General features: G+C 43.6%; 1 protein-coding gene across 1 annotated transcript in view; it reads left to right on the plus strand.

The window, feature by feature from the left end:
- The first annotated feature begins 680 nt into the window (after window positions 1-680).
- Window positions 681-21,744, plus strand: part of ASB13 (ankyrin repeat and SOCS box containing 13) — a 36,190-nt gene continuing 15,126 nt past the window's right edge. Inside the window, exons 1-3 of the mRNA XM_082255984.1 lie at window positions 681-838; window positions 4,742-4,929; window positions 20,655-20,805. Coding sequence (XP_082112110.1) covers window positions 772-838; window positions 4,742-4,929; window positions 20,655-20,805 — 406 coding nt within the window. The 5' untranslated portion in view covers window positions 681-771. The remainder of the gene's footprint in view (window positions 839-4,741; window positions 4,930-20,654; window positions 20,806-21,744) is intronic.

The raw sequence follows: 21,744 nt of genomic DNA on the forward strand, positions 1-21,744 counted from the left end.
CAATTTTTTTTTTACCAAAAATATGTAGCAGAAAACAAATTGACCTAAAATGTTAAAACATTTTGTGTACATTTTTTTGGTAATGTTATATAGCAGAAAGTGAAAAAATATTGGGTTTTGTTTCAAAATTATCGCTTTTTTTTTGCAAAAAATAAAAATCGCACAGGTGATCAAATACCACCAAAAGAAAGCTCTATTTGTGGGAAAAAAATGACGTCAATTTAGTTTGGGTACAGCATAGCACAACCGCTCAATTGTCAGTTAAAGTAACGCAGTACCGAACGGCAAAATAAGGCCTGGTCATTAAGAGGGCAAATCCTTCCGGTCCAGAATCCCTTGGGGTCCTCCAGTCACCAGAATTAGTGTCCCCATTGGAAGATTTCCTCTCGATTACGTTTCTGGAGACAAGACAAAATTTAGTGGTTCCTTTTACTTTTAAAGATAATGGTAAACAGGACACATAGAGAAGGTGACGCACCAATGCCTCGTTGACTGCTAAATAATAATAATAAATAATAACTGCTGAAAATGTGAAGACATATACAGGTTTTCTGCAGCATCGAACACCCGCACTGTCCTCCCAGCAAAAATGACAGTCACGGCTCCCAGCGCAGCCCCTCCTCCTTGTACAACACGCACTACGTGGCACGGACGTCACGTGACGCTGCAGGGAAGACTAAACTACATTGTCCAGCAGCCTTTGCGCTTCGATTGACGTCAGATGCAGATCAGGGGGCCGCGGAAGACAGATCAGTATAATTCGATGTTGTCATGGAAACCGGCGCAGCGCCCTTCACCGCCCCGGCGGCTCTCAGGAGCCCTCTGATCGGAGACATCGGTAGGAGCTGTTTCCTTGTACGGTGATTGGATGTGTGTGATCTGGAGGCCATCATGTTCCTAGAAAAGCATGGTCGTGTAAACATGGAGTAATGCTGGATGTGTACCAGACTATCCGCTGAATGGCACATGTCATCGCTGGGGTGCCTGGGGACATTCATCTCCATGTCTACCTCTGTTGTGTTTTTTTGTCATATCTTCATATAATAACGTTTTATTTGTGATGTTTTATTTACAGGCATGCTGGTAATCTTTATGTGAAAACTAGAGGGAACATTTTTATTTGGATGAGTAATGGTAGGCACACGCTTTGATTTTATTATCAGATCGATTCCATCAAAACGATTGACTCTGTAAACAATTCAAGAACCATTATCTCTCCTCTGATCCACTTAGATTAGATTCATTCAGGGTATAAAATTATTGATCGTTTTCCATCGATTGGCAGCACTGATATACTGATATATGAATATGATGGAAATGACAAACCGAGCTACCATCCATAATTTACCATTATAAATGACAATCGTAGAACTATTGAAATCCACCTCTGTACATGTTGGCAGTAATGAACTCCGATATCACAAGTCCGAACCCGCATGAGCCATATGTCAAAGCCGACACCCAATCAGAGTTGGCCGAGGCATTCCCCATCTTGGATCATTATATTTACACACCCCTGGCATACATGTAGTTGCAGGTGGGGAGTGCTTCCGCCTACGCTGATTGGCTGCCAGCTTTTTCATCTCCCCGGCAGGATAGCTGAGGCAGGTTCCAACTCCTATCCAAACACTTCAGAGCTGATCCCTTCTTGTGTCATATCAAACACATGGGTTGTTGACTATAGATCAATTTTTGCTTGATCAGAAAAATAAATCATTTATTGAAGTGTGTATATCCCACCATAAGAAAGGGTTATAACATGCATCATTTTTTTTTGCCATGTGTCTCATTGGGGAGATTTCTTTTCACTTCTTGTCACATAGCCAAACAGGAAGTAAGAAGAAAACCTTACTAAGCGAGAGATTCCCGGGTTGTCACCAGAACTAGTGTCCTCACTGGAAGATTTCAACCTTATTAATGTTCTGGTCACCACCCAAAATTCACGATTTAACCTCCCTGGAGGTCTGATTATGTCAGGATTTCTGTGCTAAAAGCGGTACATTGTTTTGCATGGAAATCTGTTGTTTTTATATTTTAAAACTCACCATCCCCTGCGATCCCCCGCCGTCCTCTCGCTGTCCTCCCGCTGTGTGCTTGGCCGATGCCAGCACCTGTCTTCCGCTTCCCTTTTTTTTCTTCACCCTGAAAGAGAAACACATAATGAGCTAGTATGCATTGCATACTAGCTCATTATGAAATACTTACTTTAGAACGAGCCCCCGCCGCGCCGATTGCTTACCTCTATGTCGGGCGACATGTCCAGTCGCCCGTCTTCCGGGATCGCGGCATCTGGCCATCTGATTGGCTGGAGCCGCGGTGACGTCACTACTGCGCACACGCGTGGGAGCCGACGGTCACGGCACGGGACTCTGAAGGAACGGCACGAGCGGCCGTTCCTTCAGAGCGCATGCGCCAGTGACGTCACTGGCTGCATGTAAGGTAAATATCTCCTAAACGGTATATCGGGTCCGCCGGGCACACGCGCGGGGGGTCCGTGACCGCGCGGGAGCGCGCCTCCGACGGCGCGCGCTCGCTCCCTAGAGCCTCACAGGCTAGCGACGTAGTCCTACGTCGCTTTGCCTGTGAGGGGCTGACCGCCGCAGTAAATAGTCATGCGGCGGTCGGCAAGCGGTTAAAACATGAAATCACAAGAATAAATAACGTACCCCTTTGCAGCATGCAAAGGTGACCCTACAAATAATAAACTGCCCGCGACAAATAGGGAAGGGGGGGAGGGGAACCGCACGGCTTCAACTTGCTGAGGCGATCTGAAATCCAGTCAGCGAGAGACCCCTTAAATAAGGCTGAAGGGGAGAGCTGGAACAATCCTGGTTAAGGTAAATTAAGCGGGAAAAGCGGGATAAAACAGGTAAGATCCTTAATCTACCTAGATACGGGGCAGCTAGTAACAGGAAACAGGAACCAATCACCTTACAGACGAGATCACAGGCCTGAATTTCCCTAGTAACAGCTATGGTCCTTAAAATAACTATGCTATGTTAACTGTACCTGTCACTACCCCATAAATAAAAGGGGTTGATTAACCCCTTTTCTTTCTATTTTCTTCCTACAAACCAAACAGGGCTCGACAATTCCTGGGCGCCAGGTCGAATTGGCGACTAGAAACTGAGTCCGGGCGCCTAGGATTTCAGCTATCTGCTGTCAGGCAGCGGGACGCCGCATCGCTGATGCAGAGATTTGAAATCCCCGCGGCTCCTATCCATAATTCTCTGTGTACCGACAAGAGGCATTTTAATTGGTCAGCAACGTCACATGGATGGCGCTGACCAATCAGAACGCCTCCTCTCCACTTTCAGCACATCCATAGGACGCACTGCTCGACTTCTGCCACTGTCAGCTCTCCTCGTTGCGGTCACCCGGCACACCTCTATCAGGTAAGAGTACTGGGTCCGCGGCTGAGCAGTGTGTGAGGTGGGGGAATGGTGCAACAGGCCTGGAGTCTTTCATGCACAGAATTTCATGTCAGCCGCTCCCCATCCCACTGCTCCAGCTTGCCTATGTCACTGCTTCCTCAGCCCCTTGGGGAGGTAGGAATGCAGACTTGAGCAGCCATCCTGCCATTGCTGAGGGAAGGGCACCACCTACAATTAGTTGGGGGGCACAGTTTACCTTTAATTGACCAGGTGTGGGAGCCCCCCCCCCATAGACACGAGTGTGGGTGAGCAGAGCAGGCCATTTTCTGTGTGTATGTGAGGGAGGTGGAGGAGTGCCACACTTCTGGAGGATTCCTCTGTACACACCATTAGAGCTGCACGATTCTGGCCAAAATGAGAATCACAATTTTTTAGCTTGGAATAAAGATCACGATTCTCTCACGATTCTCTGTGTAACAAAAAAAATTTGGGATAACTTTACTGTTACGTTTTTTTTTTTTATTCATTAAAGTTTATTAATTGCGTTTGAAAGACTGCTGCGCAAATACAGTGTGACATAAAATATTACAACAATCGCCATTTTATTCTGTAGGGTCTCTGCTAAAAAAAAATATAAAATGTTTGGGGGTTCTAAGTACTTTTCTAGCAAAAAAAAATGATTTTAACTTGCAAGCAACAAATGTCAGAAAAAGGTCTAGTCTTTAAGAGGTTAAACTTCCTTTCTCCCTGGCAGAGGGAAGGAAAAGATACAATGTAATCATTTTTGTTTATAGTTACTGGGAGACTTATGCTGATAGGCGTTTGCGGGAGGAAAGATACAATGTAATCATTTTGTTTATAGTTACTGGGAGTTTTCCATGACTGTTTTCTCTGCTCCCTCAGCTATGCAAAGAATCAAGAATATGTCAGGTTTAGATCGTCAGGGGGGGTGAATCGAGATCGCGATTTTCATACGATTAATCGTGCAGCTCTACACACCATAGAGCTGAGGGGACCTCACTGTAGTACATATATATATACACATCTGCCTGAGACTTTCACTCTATCTCCCTCCCTCTCCCTTCCCTCTCTTTCCTTCTCTCTCTCTCTCACCCCCCCTCCCCTTCCCCTAACCCCCCCCCCATCTCCCCTTTCAATTTCTTTCCCTTTTATTTCTTTCCTGCTTTCTTTTTTTTCTGGGCGCCGGGCAGCTGATTTGAAAAACTGGCTCCTAACTTTTTTAGCTGGCTCCTAGATTCAAAGAAAATTTGTCAACCCCTGAAACCAAATATAAATGATTAAGCTGAAGTCTTTGGTGTGTTCTTGTCATTTTGTTTTAATGATATTATTATGGATTCCTCACTCAGGTAATTGGGCAGACAGAACACCAGTTCATGATGCTTCCAGGAATGGCCAGGTACGCCAGCTGAAGCAATTGATTGACAGCGGTGTTTGTGTGAACTTGGTTACTGTGGACTCTATCACTCCTCTTCATGAAGCTTGTCTTCAGGGCCACATTCAGTGTGTCAATTTGCTGCTTGTTGCTGGTGCACAGGTAAGTAATCCAGTATTTTTCATCAACATAGAATAAAACTATGGAATTGGTATTGTTCTGATTTTGTGATAATAATTTACAGTAATGTGTAATGATATCTTGCGTTGGCACTCTAGTTTGTCAGGCCGCCATTTCGTTCAAACGCTGTCACAAGCATCCATCTTGTGTTACAAGCTTAGTTGACAGTGTTAAAACCAAATGGGTCATTCTTACCAGCTTCATCCTCCAGCCTTTTGGCAGTTTAATGACCCCCTGTGGTGGGTAGGAAAGTGCGCTGATTCAATATAGGGTGTGCTGCTACCTTAGAGTGTATGTTGTAGAATAGGTAAAGAAATCAGGTGCGCTGCCCTAGTGCATATGTGCAACATACAAAATGATGCAAACAAATAAACCAAAAATGCAATAATAATGCAAAAAAATGGAAACGTATGCAATTCATGTAAAACAAAAAATGTCCAGAAGGTGATTAGTGATACACCAATGTGCAATAAACGTCCATGTTATAAGTCCATAAATAAAGTGCAAAAAATGGTGACATAAACTTCCAGCTTGGGGAAAGGTGAACTGTGATTGGAAGGTGCAAAGTCCCACCACCAGCTTGGCCTCTTACCAGAAGTTAAACGTTAAGGGCATATATGAATACGACCGCTCCAAAGGTCATGCATCCAGATAGAAAAGTTCCCAGAAATACAGAAGGCACTCTGACACACTCGTGCTCCCTAGACTCTTACCGGACAAAAGCCAAACAAGAAGCCTGGTTCAATAGTGATGAGTGGTCCTGCCGGGGGTTACTGGACTCTAGGCTGGCTGATGTAGTTGCTTGTGTCCAAGAGGAACAGACCCAGTCAGAAAGCCTGACTCTGGAGCTTAGCCAGAAGTTTGGGTGTTTCTCTGGGTTCAAGGTCAATAGGAGGAAATCTTGTACAGTGCCTTAAAAAATGATCTATACTAAATTTTCCACATTTTGTCATGTTACAACCAGAAACATAAATGTATTTTATTGGAGTTTTATGTGATAGACAACACAAAGTGGCACATATTTGTGAAGTGGAAGGAAAATGATAAGTGGTTTTCAAAACTTTTTACATATAAATATGTGAAAAGTGTGGCGTGCATTTGTATTCAGCTCCCTTTACTCTGACATGGCTAACTAAAATCTAGTGGAACCTGTTTGGTAGAAACTAGCTAGGATGGTTACTTGTTCTACGGTTATAGGTTACTTGTGAATTATAGTTTTGATTCCATGAGGGAGGTGAATGGTAATGTAGTGCAAAGTTACATGCAGACTAGCCTTTTTTCATGTCTGGCCTACATGTTCTGTTGTACTTTGGAATGTATTACAACTTACCTGTTTACTGTGCACATTTTGTTTGCTCACTTATTGGATATCCACTGTGCAATTTCCTGTCTGTGCATTGTAATGCCTTGTATTACCATTTTCAATAAAGCATTTCTTGATTAAAAAAAAAAAAAATCTAGTGGAACCAATTGCCTTCAGAAGTCACCTAATTAGTAAATAGAGTCCACCTGTGTGTAAGTTAATCTCAGTATAAATACAGCTGTTCTGTGAAGCCCTCAGAGGTTTGTTAGAGAAACTTGGTGAACAAACAGCATCATGAAGGCCAAGGAACACACCAGGCAGGTTAGGAATAAAGTCCTGGAGAATTTTCATGCAGGGTTAGCGTATAAAAAATATCCCAAGCTTTGAACATCTCACCGAGCACTGTTTTTTTTTGTCCAAAACATTTTATTGAAATAAAGTATAATGAGAGAACAAGTGAACATCACTTTGGGTGGTACAAAACGTAGAAAAAACAGTAACAGTAACAACAAGAACATAATATAGGAGTGGATGAACAAACCACGACATATTCATACAGTGGAGCACAGGGGTGTACAAGACCGGCACAGGTCAGGTAGTATAAACCATAAGCAGGGCGGGGACAGTACTGTTTCCCATACTCTGGTGTAGGGCTGTAGGGAGAATATACAGTCAGAAACCGTGTTGACCTCCATTGTGGTGGGGTGTGTTAGGAATAAGGCACAATCAGGGGCAGCGGTGGTGCCCCCCATGACTGGACACCCCCAAGGGGGAACTCACTGTATCCGGACATAGGGAGCAACCACCAAATGTGTGCGGTCCGTCTTGGGGTGGGCAATTCCGGAGAAACCCACAGAGGAAATCAATGGAGGTAAGTGTGCCAGCCGTGGGGGGGGGGGGTCGGGTCTGTGGATTGGGGAGGAGGGGGGGGGAACGCCTGGGTAGGAGGGGAGGGGGGGTGGGAGAAGGAAAGAGGGGGGGAGGAGGATAGGGGGAAGGACAAGAGGGAATGAGCTGAGAGAGAAGGACCGAGCACAGTTTAATCCATCATCTGAAAATGGAAAGAATATGGCATTACTGCAAACCTACCAAGACATGGCCCACCTAAACTGACAGGCCGGGCAAGGAAAGCATTAATCAGAGAAGCAGCCAAGAGGCTTATGGTAACTCTGGAGGAGCTGCAGAGATCCTCAACTCAGGTGAGAGAATCTGTCCACAGGACAACTATTAGTTGTGTGCTCCACAAATCCGACTTTTATGGAAGAGTGGCAAGAAGAAAGCAATTGTTGAAAGAAAGCAATAAGATGTCCCGTTTGCAGTTTGCAAGATATATAAAAACCACAGAGGTGATCAATTTCCACCAAAATAAATTTGTGGGAAAAAAAGGACATAAATTTTATTTGAGTAAACGCACGACCACGCAATTGTCAGTAGTAACGCAGTGCCGTATCGCAAAAAATGGCCTGGTCATGAATGGGCATAAACCTTTCCGGAACTGAAGAGGTTAAACAGGTTAAACACATCTACGACCTACCGCATAGTCAGCATTGGGCTTGGTACATTTTAACCTATCTTCATTAATTATATCAAGGGGGAGTATTTCTATACACTATGTCCCATGCTACATGCCTGTAACATCTGTGCTGGATTTTTTTATCAATACATTTTGATTGCATCCTTTGGGAAGTGCGGCCATTCCTCATTTCATCGTTCCAGAATCTCTGCAGCAGTGACAGGGCGTGTACCCCATCCCAGGAGCCTGTTCATTTTTGGCCCAGTGGATCCACCTTGAGTAGCGATATTAGAGGCTATTTACATAGAGCTGAGTGATGGCAGACGCAGGAGAAATCGTATTAATGTGAACAGGGTCTTCATTGTAGACAACTTACAACAGTAACATACAAGATCGGTGCCTGAAAACAGCCAGTGTATGGAAAAGACCCTCAGGGAGGTTACAGCAAGCATCCCTCTGAGATCAAGGAGATCTTGTAGGCTTATCTGGACCCCTATTTGCCAATATGATAAGAGGGGTCAACATCATCTGGTGAGTGTGCATTTCTGCCATTTTCTTTCCAGCACGGAGGGTGTCACCATATCACTGCCATTTTGAAGAATTTTCACTTTGCATTTTATATAAATTTTATTTGAAGAAGTGCAGTCAGAAGGTGGAAGATTTAAAGAAATTTGCACGTTATCTAAATGTTGGACTTTTTTTATGGGGACTGTTATTGCAGTATTTTTTAATAATAGGATTGCACGATTTTCTAATATTTATATATACACATATTGTTATATTTGCACTGAGCACTTTAAGACCCGGTTCACACTGCAACGACTTGTCAGACGACTTGGTCGCTACGACTTAGAAAAAGGTTCCTGCACTACTTGGGGCGACTTTGGAGCGGCTTGCATTGACTTCTATTAGAGAAGTTGTTTGCAAGCTGCGATGAAGTCGTGCTGCACGGGCGGCTTCAAAGTCGGGGCGACCTTGAGTCGCCCCAGTGTGAACTGGCTCTAAGAATAATATTATTATCATAAGTGTTTTTTTATATTGTATGACATTTGATGCACTATTTATGTTTTTGAACATGCGCTGTTGATCGCATAATTTTGCGATTATTTTTTAAACGCATTGTATGACCTAAGGGTGTTTGAAACAGCAGCAGTTCTAGATATATTCACATTTCAACTATTGTTTTGGCGCGAGTGTATTTTACATTCACTTGCAGAGAGAGCTACAAATCCCCCTGGGGTGGCACTTCAGGTATTTACAGATACGCAACATGGCAGAGGCACAGCTGGGACTGCGGGAGGTGTGTTTGAGTAATTCGAAACTGGAGCATGCTCTTCTATTCATCTAATCACACACAACTTACTACTCCTAACTACTAGAGAGACCTTCCACCCATCTATCTAAAGTACAAGACAGGTGGTATCCTGGGCCTCTCTAGATGTCTGGAAGGGGGTGTGTGCCGCATATACCAATGCTGTAATCTCTGCTAGGGACAAACTCATACAATTAATATTCTTACACAGAACATATTTTACACCTAGGCATTTATTTCTTATGTGCAAACTCCGCCTGGGCAAATAGACTCTCAATTTGAACCATGGCTCTGCACTCTCCTGCACTCCTTCATCAGGTTGTATCAACCACTGGGACTATCCCTATGTCTTCCTTATTCAAGTCGACCACAGTCAAGACCATGGACATCTGGCAATATAACCAATTGTCCACATTTATTAATACTCTACCGAAACCCCTGCAAACCTTTGCAGACCTTAACCAGGTGGAACAAATTCTAGCGCAAAAACGACCCCCCCCTGAAAGCGATATTTTTTTCTACAAAGCTCTACTATTAATGGAAATCAAATCCTGGCCTGTTTTTCTAACAAACTGGGAAAAGGACTTGCATTCTACCTTGACGGACCATTAAAGATCCACTATTCTTCAATTGTCTCACACATCATCCATCTCGTCAAAACTCAACAATACCAACTACAAATTTTAACCAGATGGCATTACACTCCTCAGTTTCTACACCGAGCCTTCGATGGCTACTCCAATCTGTGCTGGAGAGAGTGCAGTGAGGCAGCCTCCCATGCTCACATCTGGTGGCACTGCCCGCTAATACGCCCATTTTGGTCATCCATTCTACACTGGATCCAGTTTATACAAGTCTACTCTGTTTTATCTGAACCATGGATGGTTTTGTTCCACTGTATAGGCGAATCAGTGGGTCAATATAAACAATCAATCACACCTCGCCTCTTAAATGCTGCAAAAGCTTTGATCTCTAGTAATTGGAAAAGCCCCTCCATTTCTACCGTAAAACAGTGGCTACAAAAAGTCGATAAGATCTATCATGTGGAAGACCTCACTCACGAACTCAGAGGCCAAAGAGCTAAATCTCAAAAGATATGGGCCAGCTGGGTTGCCTTTACTTTCTCCATGACATATACTGAGATTATGTCCCATTCTAAGTAACATCACAATGTTTGCACTATTATTGCCATTGTTACACTTTGTATATTCATGAGGCAGACACCCAACCCTTATTTCCCCCTCACCTTCCCTGTCTTTTATCCCTCTTCCTTCCCTTCTATCTATACTTTTATCTGTGTCTTGCTTCTCCTATTCTACTACTCATCTTCTGCTCTCCCTTTTTTAATCTTGCTTTCTCTACGGTTTCTTTTACTTGAGTCAAACCCCAGATCATCCACAACATGACTAATTCTTGCCCGTATGTTTATGGTATGGTATAGAATTAGGTTTTATTAAACGCCTAATCAGCAGGGCCGGTGCTTCCACTAGGCAAACTAGGCAGCCGCCTAGGGCGCATTGCCATCTAGGGGCGCAGCCACGAGTCAGCACTCACTCTCCGTCATGAATGATCCTTGTGAGCTGAGGAAAGGGGCGGCAGTGGGGGAGGAAGAAGGGCAGAGGAAGATGCCAGGTGTCTGGGGCAGTGGCAGAACTACCAGGCCCTGGCTTTCCACCATTGTTCCACCATCCCCAGGTGTGACATGGAAAAACATCAGGGTCCCCAGGTGTGACATGGAAAAACATCAGGGTCTCCGGGTATGACATGGAAAAACATCAGGGTCTCTGGGTATGACATAGAGGAACATCAGGGACCCCTGATGTGACATAGAGGAACATTGGGATCACTGGGTATGACAGCATTACATGGAGGAACCATCAGATCAGGGTCACTGGATATGACATAGAGCAGTTTTTAACCCCTTCCCTTTTTATTTTATTTTTTTTTTGGGGGGGGCGCAAGTAGCTGATCTTGCCTAGGGCGTGTCTAGCACTGGCCCTACTAATCAGTCTATATAAGTTCATATTGATAGCTATGACTTGCCTCACGTTAAACACCTCTTATGAATATCTTTCTTAAACGGCTGGGGTTTGTTACAGTATATCCTGTTTCCTGTGTGTACTATTGTTGCATTTTCAACTTCATTAAAAACGTATTGATAAAAAATTAATTTCTTATGCGCAAACGCACACCACCCTAATATGCCATAAAATTGAGTTACAGCAAGGGGACTTTATGAATATGGTTTGGTCATGCATTAAGGTCAGACCGTTTTGGTCTGAGATTACTGCATTTATTTCAGTTCATTTTGATTTTCCTAGTGTCTGTAGCCCTAGGTAGTGTCCTCTCGGGGTATTTGATGATGTTGAACTGACTGCTAAAGCTAAACGATTCTTACAAATACTGCTCTATTACGCCAGGAAGACCATTGCATTATATTGGATATGTTCTTACCCCCTGCACATTGGTTTGAGGAAACGTTTATTGAATCAGAACATCCCACTGTTAAGCTAACTTATGAGACGAGAGGGTGCCTAGGGAAGTTTACTAGACTCTGGGGACCCTGGCTGGACACACAAGACAGCAATGACTCTTCTACATGTAGTCACTGACTCTATACCTTAGTTACCTTCTGTTTTCAGTCGAACCCTCTCCTCTGTAATTGCTCCTACCCCCTTTTGGGCTGGAGGTCAGAGTGTTGTTATGACTTTTGGGACAATGACTAGCATTATGCCCTTCCCTTTTTTTTTTTTTTAGTAGCTCTTTGTTGTGATGGGTGCTGGGTGGACACAGTCTAATAACATACATGAGCGCAGTATTTTTATGTCTGTTTGCTTACTGTTTTTTTTCTTTGTTACTTGTTTAATGTAAGTTTTTTCCTGGTTGATTTTTCTGATTGTGCATACTGTATACATGGATGTACCTAATTGTTGCTTTTGCATGTATGATGTTAGCGCTATATAAATCCTGTATAATAATAATTTACTTTACAGCCTTTGATAGTGACAATGCACTTTGTATAAGATGTTTGTTGCCTCTTTATTAGCTTGACAAGCGTGATTTATATGTGCAACTTTTTCAATCAGCTAAGTTTAAAAAAAAAGAGTACCAACTTCTGAAATGTAAAAATGTTTCACCACTCAGTTCAAAGAATAATTCCAGGGCTTACCTCACCCTGCACCGTATGCATAGGATCCATGCCTCCCACTCCCCGGAGTGTTGGTGCTGCGGACAAGCTTCGGGAGAATTTATTCACATCTTTTGGACATGTCCACAGCTCTTGTCATACTGGTCCAGGGTGTTTGAGGTGTCTTCCGCTGTCCTGCAGGTCTCGGTGGCCCCATCTCCCAGACTGGGTCTATTGGGTCTCCTGGATGACATCGTCCCTAGGGTGGCAGATCGCACTTTACTGGGCCTGTTGCTCTTTTATGCTAGGAAAAATATAGCCCTTCATTGGCGCCAGCGGGCTCCCCCCACGCTTCTTCAGTGGAGGGGCCTGGTGGACGCGGTTATCCCACTATACCGAGATACTTACTTTCATAGAGGTTGCCCCAAGAAGCACAATAGGGTGTGGACGCGCTGGCTTGAGGATTCTTCCTCTGCTTTGTTGAACTAACAGCTGCTGGGCCCCTGACTCACGGTCTCCCTGGCTCATGACCACTTCCGAGTTCATTGTACTGACTTGTATGCCCCTTGCTGATGACGAGCTCTAAACTGTTGTAGTTCCTGGTTGCATGTTCTGTTTCTGAATTACAATGCTGTCTCCTTTTGCATGACCTGCCCCTGCGTGGGCAGCACATTCTTGGATGCTATTGCTTCATAATCTCCTTGACGTGGACTTCTCGCACCTCGTTTGTCTTGGTTGTGTCTTGTTGAGTTGTTCTTGTTAAAACTTTAATAAAAAGATTTAAAAAAAAAAAAAAAGAATAATTCCAGTCATGGCTATATTATTCATAGTTACATTGGTCCTACTTGGACCAATGTAACTATGTATACATTATACCTGGCCAATGCCCAGGGAAGCTGGAAATCACTGAATTAGACACTTTTACTCCAGTGATTTCCACTTGCTTTAGGGACCAAGATGCAGTGTCCTGCATCTACCAGCTGCACTACTGCATGCTGAACACAGGAAGTCGGCTGCTCAGCACAATCGCCATTCAGAGAATGCATTTTCCGAATGAATGCGAAGCGTTCTCTGATTGGACGTGACAGGGAGGCGGGGCAGTGATGTCATGCTCTCCAGCTCATGCTATCAGAGAACACTTTGCATTCATTCAGAAAATGTAAAGCATTCTCTGAATAGTGCCCATGCCAAGCGATCGACCTCCTGTGTTCACAATGCATCAGGCCAGCCGCTCAGCATAGGACCCAGAAGGAAGTGGAAATGTGTATACTTCAGTGATTTCTAGCTTCCATAGACATTGGCCAGGTATGGTATATACATACATTTCAAAATAGCCGCTCGGCCTAGGTTTAAAATTGTGCAAGTTCAGCTGAACCGGCTTTTTTAGTCCGACTTCGGGGGCGATTTCAGACATCTGTGCGGTTTCCTGCCCGCAAAGTCGGCGTCACACCTGTTGGACGGTGCCATTGCTGGCAGTTGGCTCCAATTTGACATGCGATTTGACATGTCAAATCGCATGTCAAAATGGACCAATGTGAACATGGGCTCCAGGTGAGTTGAAAAGAAAAACTTTGCGAGAGTGGTTCAAGGGTGCCAGCAAAGCACACAAGATTTGATTGTATGAGAGGATTTGCTGTGTTTAGCTAAAGGCAGACATTTATTATTCAAGTGCCTGCACCTGTGTCGCCTAGATATATTGGTCAGTCTTGATCTAACACAGGAGGTTAAAGCCTCGTACACACGCAACGATTATCGGCCGACCGATCGTCCGTCTTTTGTCCAAGTTGTGTTTTGTTGGTTGGAATGTGCCTAGACTGCACACGAATTTTCTCGGCCAACAAAATTCCACTTCAGAAGTGATGTCATGTGTTGGGTTGCTTTCTTTGTGTTCTTTCTTTACTGAGCATGTCCAGTCTTGCTCATCAGATTTTTCCCTGTCGAAATCAGTACTGACTGCACGAAAATCGGCCGTTGTGTTGACGGCCAACAAAAATTTTATAGTCTGCACACCAGATTTTTTTCGGCCGAAAAGTCGGAGTTGGTTGTCAGAAGCATCATACTAACAAGCCGAAAATCGGCAGATCGGTCGTCGGATGAAAATTCCCTGCCAATTTTCGACGCGTGTGTACGAGGCTTAAGGGAGCGCTGCTACTAGTGCGGAACATGGTCCATCTGTGATATCCGCATGGTGTCTGTTAGAGCTGCACGATTCTGGATAAAATGAGAATCACGATTTTTTTTATTTATTTATTTTTTGCTTAGAATAAAGATCACGATTCTCAAAGTAACATCATCTTTTACATTATACAAAAACATTGGGCTAACTTTACTGTTTAGTTTTTTAAAATTTATTAAAGTGTATTTTTTTCTCAAAAAACAGCGCTTGAAAGACTTCGGAGCAAATACATTGTGACACAAAAGATTGCAACATTTTATTCTCTAGGGCAGCGGTCACTAAATGGCGGCCCGCGGTCCATTAGCGGCCCGCGCGATGCTTCTGCCCGGACCGCTTGTGGCTCCCGGCTCACTAGCAGTCGAGCCGCGAGTAGGGGGGTGACGTCCCGAGCGCGCCCCGCCCCCTGCAACTGCCTAGTGGACATTGCGGTGTCCTGTCGGCCGCGAGTAGGGGAGTGACGTCCGCGCGCGCCCCGCCTCCTGCAACTGACTAGTGGACATCGCGGTGTCCTGTCGAGCCGCGAGTAGGGGCGTGACGTCACTCGCGCGCCCCGCCCTCTTCTCCTGACTGCGGCTCCCTCACAGCGGACACTAGGTGCACGCCCCGCCCCCCTGTTCGCGGCTTTTGACTCAGCTGGCTCCAGGTATGTGGAGCACATTTTTAGAGGAGAATACTGCAATTTAAAAAAAAACCCTCAAGTGTGCAGACTGGCATGTGTTGTTGCTCATTAGAGTGCCCCATAAAAGAAACAAAATATGCCCATCAGATTGCCCCCTTGACATAAAATGTGCCCATCAGCGTGCCCCTTATTTTATGCTAAGGGACACGCTGATGGGCATATTTTATGTTAAGGGGCACTCTGATGGGCATATTTTATGTTGATGGACACGCTGATGGGCATATTTTATGTTAAGGGACACGCTGATGGGCACATTTTATGTTAAGGGACACGCTGATGGGCACATTTTATGTTGAGCGCAACGCTGATTTACACGTTTTGTTTTGCCCATCAGCGTGCCCGCTAACATAAAATGTGTCCATCTGAGTGCCCCCTAACATAAAATGTGCCCATCAGCGTGTCCCTTAACATAAAATGTGCCCATCAGCGTGCACCCTAACATAAAATGTGCCCATCAGCTTGCCCCTTATTTTATGTTAAGGGTCATGCTGATGGGCATATTTTATGTTAAGGGGCATGCTGATGTGCATATTTATTCTGTGGCACACACTGATGGGCATATTTTATGTTAAGGGGCACTCTGATGGACATATTTTATGTTAAGAGCAACGCTGATTTACACGTTTTGTTTTGCCCATCAGTGATCCCACCATCATAAAATGTGCCCATCAGGGTGCCCCCTAACATAAAATGTGCCCATCAGCGTCACCCTTAACCTAAAATATGCCCATCAGCGTGCCCCTTATTTTGTGTTAAGGGTCACGCTGATGGGCAAATGTTATGCTAAGGGGCACACTGATGGGCATATTTTATGTTAAGGGTCACGCTGGTGTGCACATTTTGTTCTGCCCATCAGAGTGCCCCTAACATAAAATGTGCCCATCAGCTTGCCCCTTATTTTATGCTAAGGGTCATGCTGATGGGCATATTTATGCTGTGGTACACACTGATGGGCATATTTTATGTTAAGGGGCACTCTGATGGGCATATTTTATGTTAAGAGCAACGCTGATTTACACGTTTTGTTTTGCCCATCAGCGATCCCACCATCATAAAATGTGCACATCAGCGTGCACCCTAACATAAAATGTGCCCATCAGCTTGCCCCTTATTTTATGTTAAGGGTCATGCTGATGGGCATATTTTATGTTAAGGGGCATGCTGATGTGCATATTTATTCTGTGGCACACACTGATGGGCATATTTTATGTTAAGGGGCACTCTGATGGGCATATTTTATGTTAAGAGCAACGCTGATTTACACGTTTTGTTTTGCCCATCAGTGATCCCACCATCATAAAATGTGCCCATCAGGGTGCCCCCTAACATAAAATGTGCCCATCAGCGTGACCCTTAACCTAAAATATGCCCATCAGCGTGCCCTTTATTTTGTGTTAAGGGTCACGCTGATGGGCAAATGTTATGCTAAGGGGCACACTGATGGGCATATTTTATGTTAAGGGTCACGCTGGTGTGCACATTTTGTTCTGCCCATCAGAGTGCCCCTAACATAAAATGTGCCCATCAGCTTGCCCCTTATTTTATGTTAAGGGTCATGCTGATGGGCATATTTTATGTTAAGGGGCATGCTGATGTGCATATTTTTTGCTGTGGTACACACTGATGGGCATTTTTTATGTTAAGGGGCACGCTGATGGGCACATTTTATGTTAAGGGTCACGCTGATGGGCACATTTTATGTTAAGGGTCACGCTGATTAGGGGATATCTGATGTAAAGTGGTACGCTGACGAGAATGCCTGATGTAAGGGAGCACTGTGATGGGGACACCTGATGTAAAGGGGCACTCTCATGGGCACACCTGATGTGGTGGGGATACCTGATGTAAGGAGGCCCCCCTATGGTGACACCTAATGTAAGGGGGCACTCTAAAGAGGACACCCTATGTAAGGGGGCACTGTGATGGGGGAACCTTATATAATGGGGTACTCTGATGGGAACAAAAGATGTAAGGGGGAACACTAATGGGAGACACCAGATGTAAGAGGGCTTTCCATTGCAGAAACCTGATGTAAGTGGGCACTCTGATGAGAATACCTGAGGGAGTACTCTGATGGTGGCAACTGATTTTTGGGGGTATTCCGATGGGAGAACCCAATGTAATGAATTACTCTGATAGGGGCAACTGATGTAAGGGGGAACACTAATGGGGACATTTACATTTACAGAGTATTACCAGATTGTGTGGAGGAAATAGTAGCAAAAGCGCCAGAGAACATGGCTTGTTCCAAGAAAAGGAAGGTAGATGCTGAAAACCGAGCCTTCAAAGATGAATGGACAGACCAATACATGTTCATTCTTCCTATGGGAAGTTTAAAACCAGTTTGTCTCATTTGTTGCGAAACGGTGGCGATAATAAAAAGCAGCAATGTGAAGCGCCACTACGAAACAAAACACGGTTCGTTTGAGCAAACATATCCACAGCATTCCGAGGTGAGGGCACGTAAAATAACTGAACTAAGAGCCCAGTATGACAGATCCACCAAAGTCCTCTCACATTCATTTACAGCCCAGCAGCGTGCAAATGAATGTTCACTTAAAGTAGCATGGATTTTGGGGCAACACAAAAGACCATTTACCGACGGTACATTTGTTAAGGAGTGCTTGAATGCTGTTGCTGAAACTTTACTTGAGGGTAAACAAAAAGAGCTGTGTGAAAAAATCAATCAAATCCCACTATCAGCGTCAACGGCAACAAAAAAGACTGAAATATTAACAGAGGATGTATTGGCACAACTTGATGCAGCTATTCAGAGTGCAGTATGCATTTCTTTAGCCATTGATGAATCAACAGATATAACGGATAATGCCCAGCTTTTGGTGTATGTAAGATTTTTTCACAAAGAAAGCAAAGAACTCTGTGAGGACCTGTTAGGTGTAACACCACTTGAGACACATACAAGAGGAGAAGACATATATGAGGCCATTAGGGAGATTCTAAAAAAGAGGAAGATAGACCTGAAAAAAGTGGTCTCAGTCACCACAGATGGTGCCCCCGCCATGGTAGGAAAGGAGAAAGGAGCTGTGGCGCGACTGAAAAAGGACAACCCTGACCTTATTGCTTACCACTGTATCATCCACCAGACTGTCCTGTGTGCCATTCTATCAGAAAAGTTTGCAGAAATCATGGACACAATGATGAAACTCATCAACTTCCTCAGGGTATCCTCATCCCATCAACATCGTTTACTAAGAGAGTTTCTTAAAGAAGTTGAGGCAAATGCAAATGACCTTTTACTTCACAACAATGTTAGGTGGTTGAGTAAAGGCAGTGTATTGGAACGCTTTTGGTCCATTCGCACTGAAGTAACAGCTTTCTTAATACAACTAAAAAGCCAGAAAGCAAAACAGTTTTCACTGTTTTTACAAGATGAGAGCACAATGGATAATATTGCTTTCCTAGTGGACATAACATCACACCTTAATGAACTCAATTTAAAGCTGCAGGGCAAGAACAATTCCATCTGTGATTTGATGACCGCTGTCCGCTCCTTCCAGAGAAAACTGGATTTGTTTAGGGAAGATCTTCAAGGAGAGTGCTTGCATTTCACAAAGGTGAAAGAACAGATTCAAGGAAAGAGAGATGTATCTCCTTTTGTTGATTTCATTGATAAACTGATTGGAAACTTCAGTAAAAGGTTTGATAGCTTCAGTCTTGGACAGCAGATCCTCCTGCTCATCCACAATCCCTTCCTCATTAAAGATCCCAGAGTGTTTTCAAAGGAGGTGATGCAGACCTTCAAGTGGGCACATGAGGGATCTCTACAGACAGAACTTATTGATCTGCAAACAAATGTTGCACTAAGAGAGCACTTTGGAGGAACTGATCCGACTAACTTCTGGCTACAGACTGTCCCGGAGACTGATTTCTCTTCTCTAATCAAGGTAGCTCTACACACCTTGACCATGTTTGGATCAACGTACAGCTGTGAGTCAGCTTTCTCCACTATGAACATTATTAAGACCAAGTATCGTTCCAGGCTCACCAATGAGCACCTACACATGTGCATGAGAATGGCAGTAACTCAATTTAAGCCAAGATTCAAACTACTGGCAGGGCAATCAAAAGCCCATTTTTCTCACTAGACAGGGAAGGTTTTTTGGGTGGTAACAAAATTAAAAACAAAACTGAGGATAATTTGTGCACTTTTTCAAATTGACACCTTGTTTAAGTTAGAAGGTGCAATTTGATTTTACTTGAAAAATGGATGGGTTTTAGAAAAGAGTTATTGATTTGTTTCCATGTTGTTTTTGTTAAGTTAGTTGCTTGTATTCCATACAAAGACTAGAGCAAATGTAAAGCTATCCTAGTTCCAACTGTCCACATGTTTAATGTTGTAACTGAAACTTGACAATAAATATTGTTGAAATGCTATGGAACTTGTACATGTCTCATTTTTTGATAAGAAATATGGTGACTACAATCTTGCTGAGTCAGCACAGACTTGAGATTCGGACCTCGGCCCAATGAAAATTTTAGCGACCGGACCTCCTTGAATTTTAATTCATTACCCCTGCTCTAGGGTTTCTGCTAAAAAAATAAATTAAAAAAAATGAGATACACACATATATATATATATATATATATATATATATATATATATATATTTTTTTATATATATATATATATATATATATATATATAAAATGTTTGGGGGTTCTAAGTAATTTTCTAGCTAAAAATACTGATTTTAACTTGTAAGCAACAAATATAAGAAAAAGGCTTAGTCTTTAAGAGGTTAAATTGCCCCTTACTACTTCGGGGGCGACTTGTGCATTCCCTTGCACCACGACTTCGGAGCGACTTGCAGGGACTTCACATAATGGAAGTGTATGCAAGTCGCCCCGAAGTAGTACAGGACCCTTTTTCTAAGTCGGAGTGACTTGTGTCGCTCCTATTAGAACGGGTCCTGTAGCGGTCAATGAACCGCGAGGGAGCACGACTTGCCAGGCTGACAAGTCGCGCTAATGTGAACCGGCTCTTACAGAAGGAAGTTCATTCCTGTGATCTAAAAGAATGAAATTATAGATTGTAAAACATTGTGTTTATAGTTATCTAACGGCCTTAACAATGTTGATAAACGTTTTGGAGGCTCTTTTTTTTTTTTTGACAGCTGTGAGTGAGCAGAGAACAGCTCTGTAAGATTCGAGGACACGCCGGGGGGGTGAATCAAAATCGCTATTTTTTAACGATCAATCGTGCAGCTCTAGTGTCTATAATGTTTTTTATGATATACAATAAAGGATTTCAAGGAATGCAGCAATTCCGGAACTTTTCTTTGATGAACATGGTATATAGTTACATTGATCCAAACTGTAACAATGCAACTATGTATAATATAGCCATGGCTGGAATTCATTTTTAAAGAGTGTTGGGAACGCACTTTAGCATTTATACTGTACCTGGTCCGGTAACACAGTCACCATTGAATCATGAAAAATGAAGATTGTCCAAGAATAAGATGGGAGGTGTAAAAGTTTGTGAATCTGACATTGCCAGTACTGCTTTATGTGCAATTGCCACATTTTAACATTAAGCACATCTGTTACTAATCATTTACTTTGTGTTTCCACTAGGTGGATGCCAGGAATATTGATGGCAGTACTCCCCTATGCGATGCCTCTGCTGCAGGCAGTTTGGAATGTATAAAGTTGCTCTTGGAAAATGGTGCTAAAGTGAATCCTCCACTTTTTACAGCATCACCCCTTCACGAAGCATGTATGAGTGGTGAGTGTGCTGCAGCGGGTCCCTGTCTGCAACAAAAGTGCTTCTTCTGCGTCTTTTCTGCTACCTCCTAATAAAAAACACTCTAGCCAAGATCACATGAGAGGTCCTTTTGTGTCAGTATCTGATTTCTGCTGGGGTGCCGGCGAGGAGGGCGTTTTCTTTCTTTAGACCGGGCTCCTGTAATTTAGTAGCTGTGGCAGGAAACGCGCTCAGGAAAATGTCATACTGCTTATTGCAGGAGCAGACAGCGTGAAAGAGAAGTCCTCTAGTAAAAGCCGTGAACCAGCTGTGCATTTAAACACTAAGCCGTATTAAAAAGCGTTTTGCCTCATATAAATATGATAGACAAAGAAATTATGCTTTGGTCATTGTTTAGTGTCTGGAACTTGCTGATAAAGCGCTTGAAACAGTCAGATGCATTTTTACCCACTTGACCTCCGGAAGATTTACCCCCCCCCCTTTCATGACCAGGCCATTTTTTGTGATACGGCACTGTGTTATTTTAACTGACAATTGCGCGGTCAGGGTCATTTGGGTAGTTTCTGTTGTCATTATGATTTAATAAGAGTAAACACAGTTGATTGATAATAAATGGCTTCAGCCAAACTAACCGTGAGTGAAAGAAAAGTTTTTGTGTTATTATTCATATTCTCTGAAAAATGGCCAAGAAATCATAAATTCTGCTAGGGTATGTAAACTTATGAGCACAGCTGTATATACGGGATTCTGCACAGCACGGCCACCCTGTATATCTGCTATGGGGCGGTCGTGAAGTGGTTAAAGCGGAGCTCCACCCAAGAGGGGAAGCGCTGCTTGTTTGTCAAAACCAGGTACCTGCTCCCACTTCAGGGTAAGATTGCGTAATTGTTGTGTGGTGATCTACAACATTTCTGGCCCCTCCCCCCCAACTGTCTTCTGGGAGACACACAGGGACCATTG

This window comes from Pelophylax lessonae (assembly GCF_965119305.1).
Source record: "Pelophylax lessonae genome assembly, chromosome: 4".
NCBI classification, from domain to species: domain Eukaryota; kingdom Metazoa; phylum Chordata; class Amphibia; order Anura; family Ranidae; genus Pelophylax; species Pelophylax lessonae.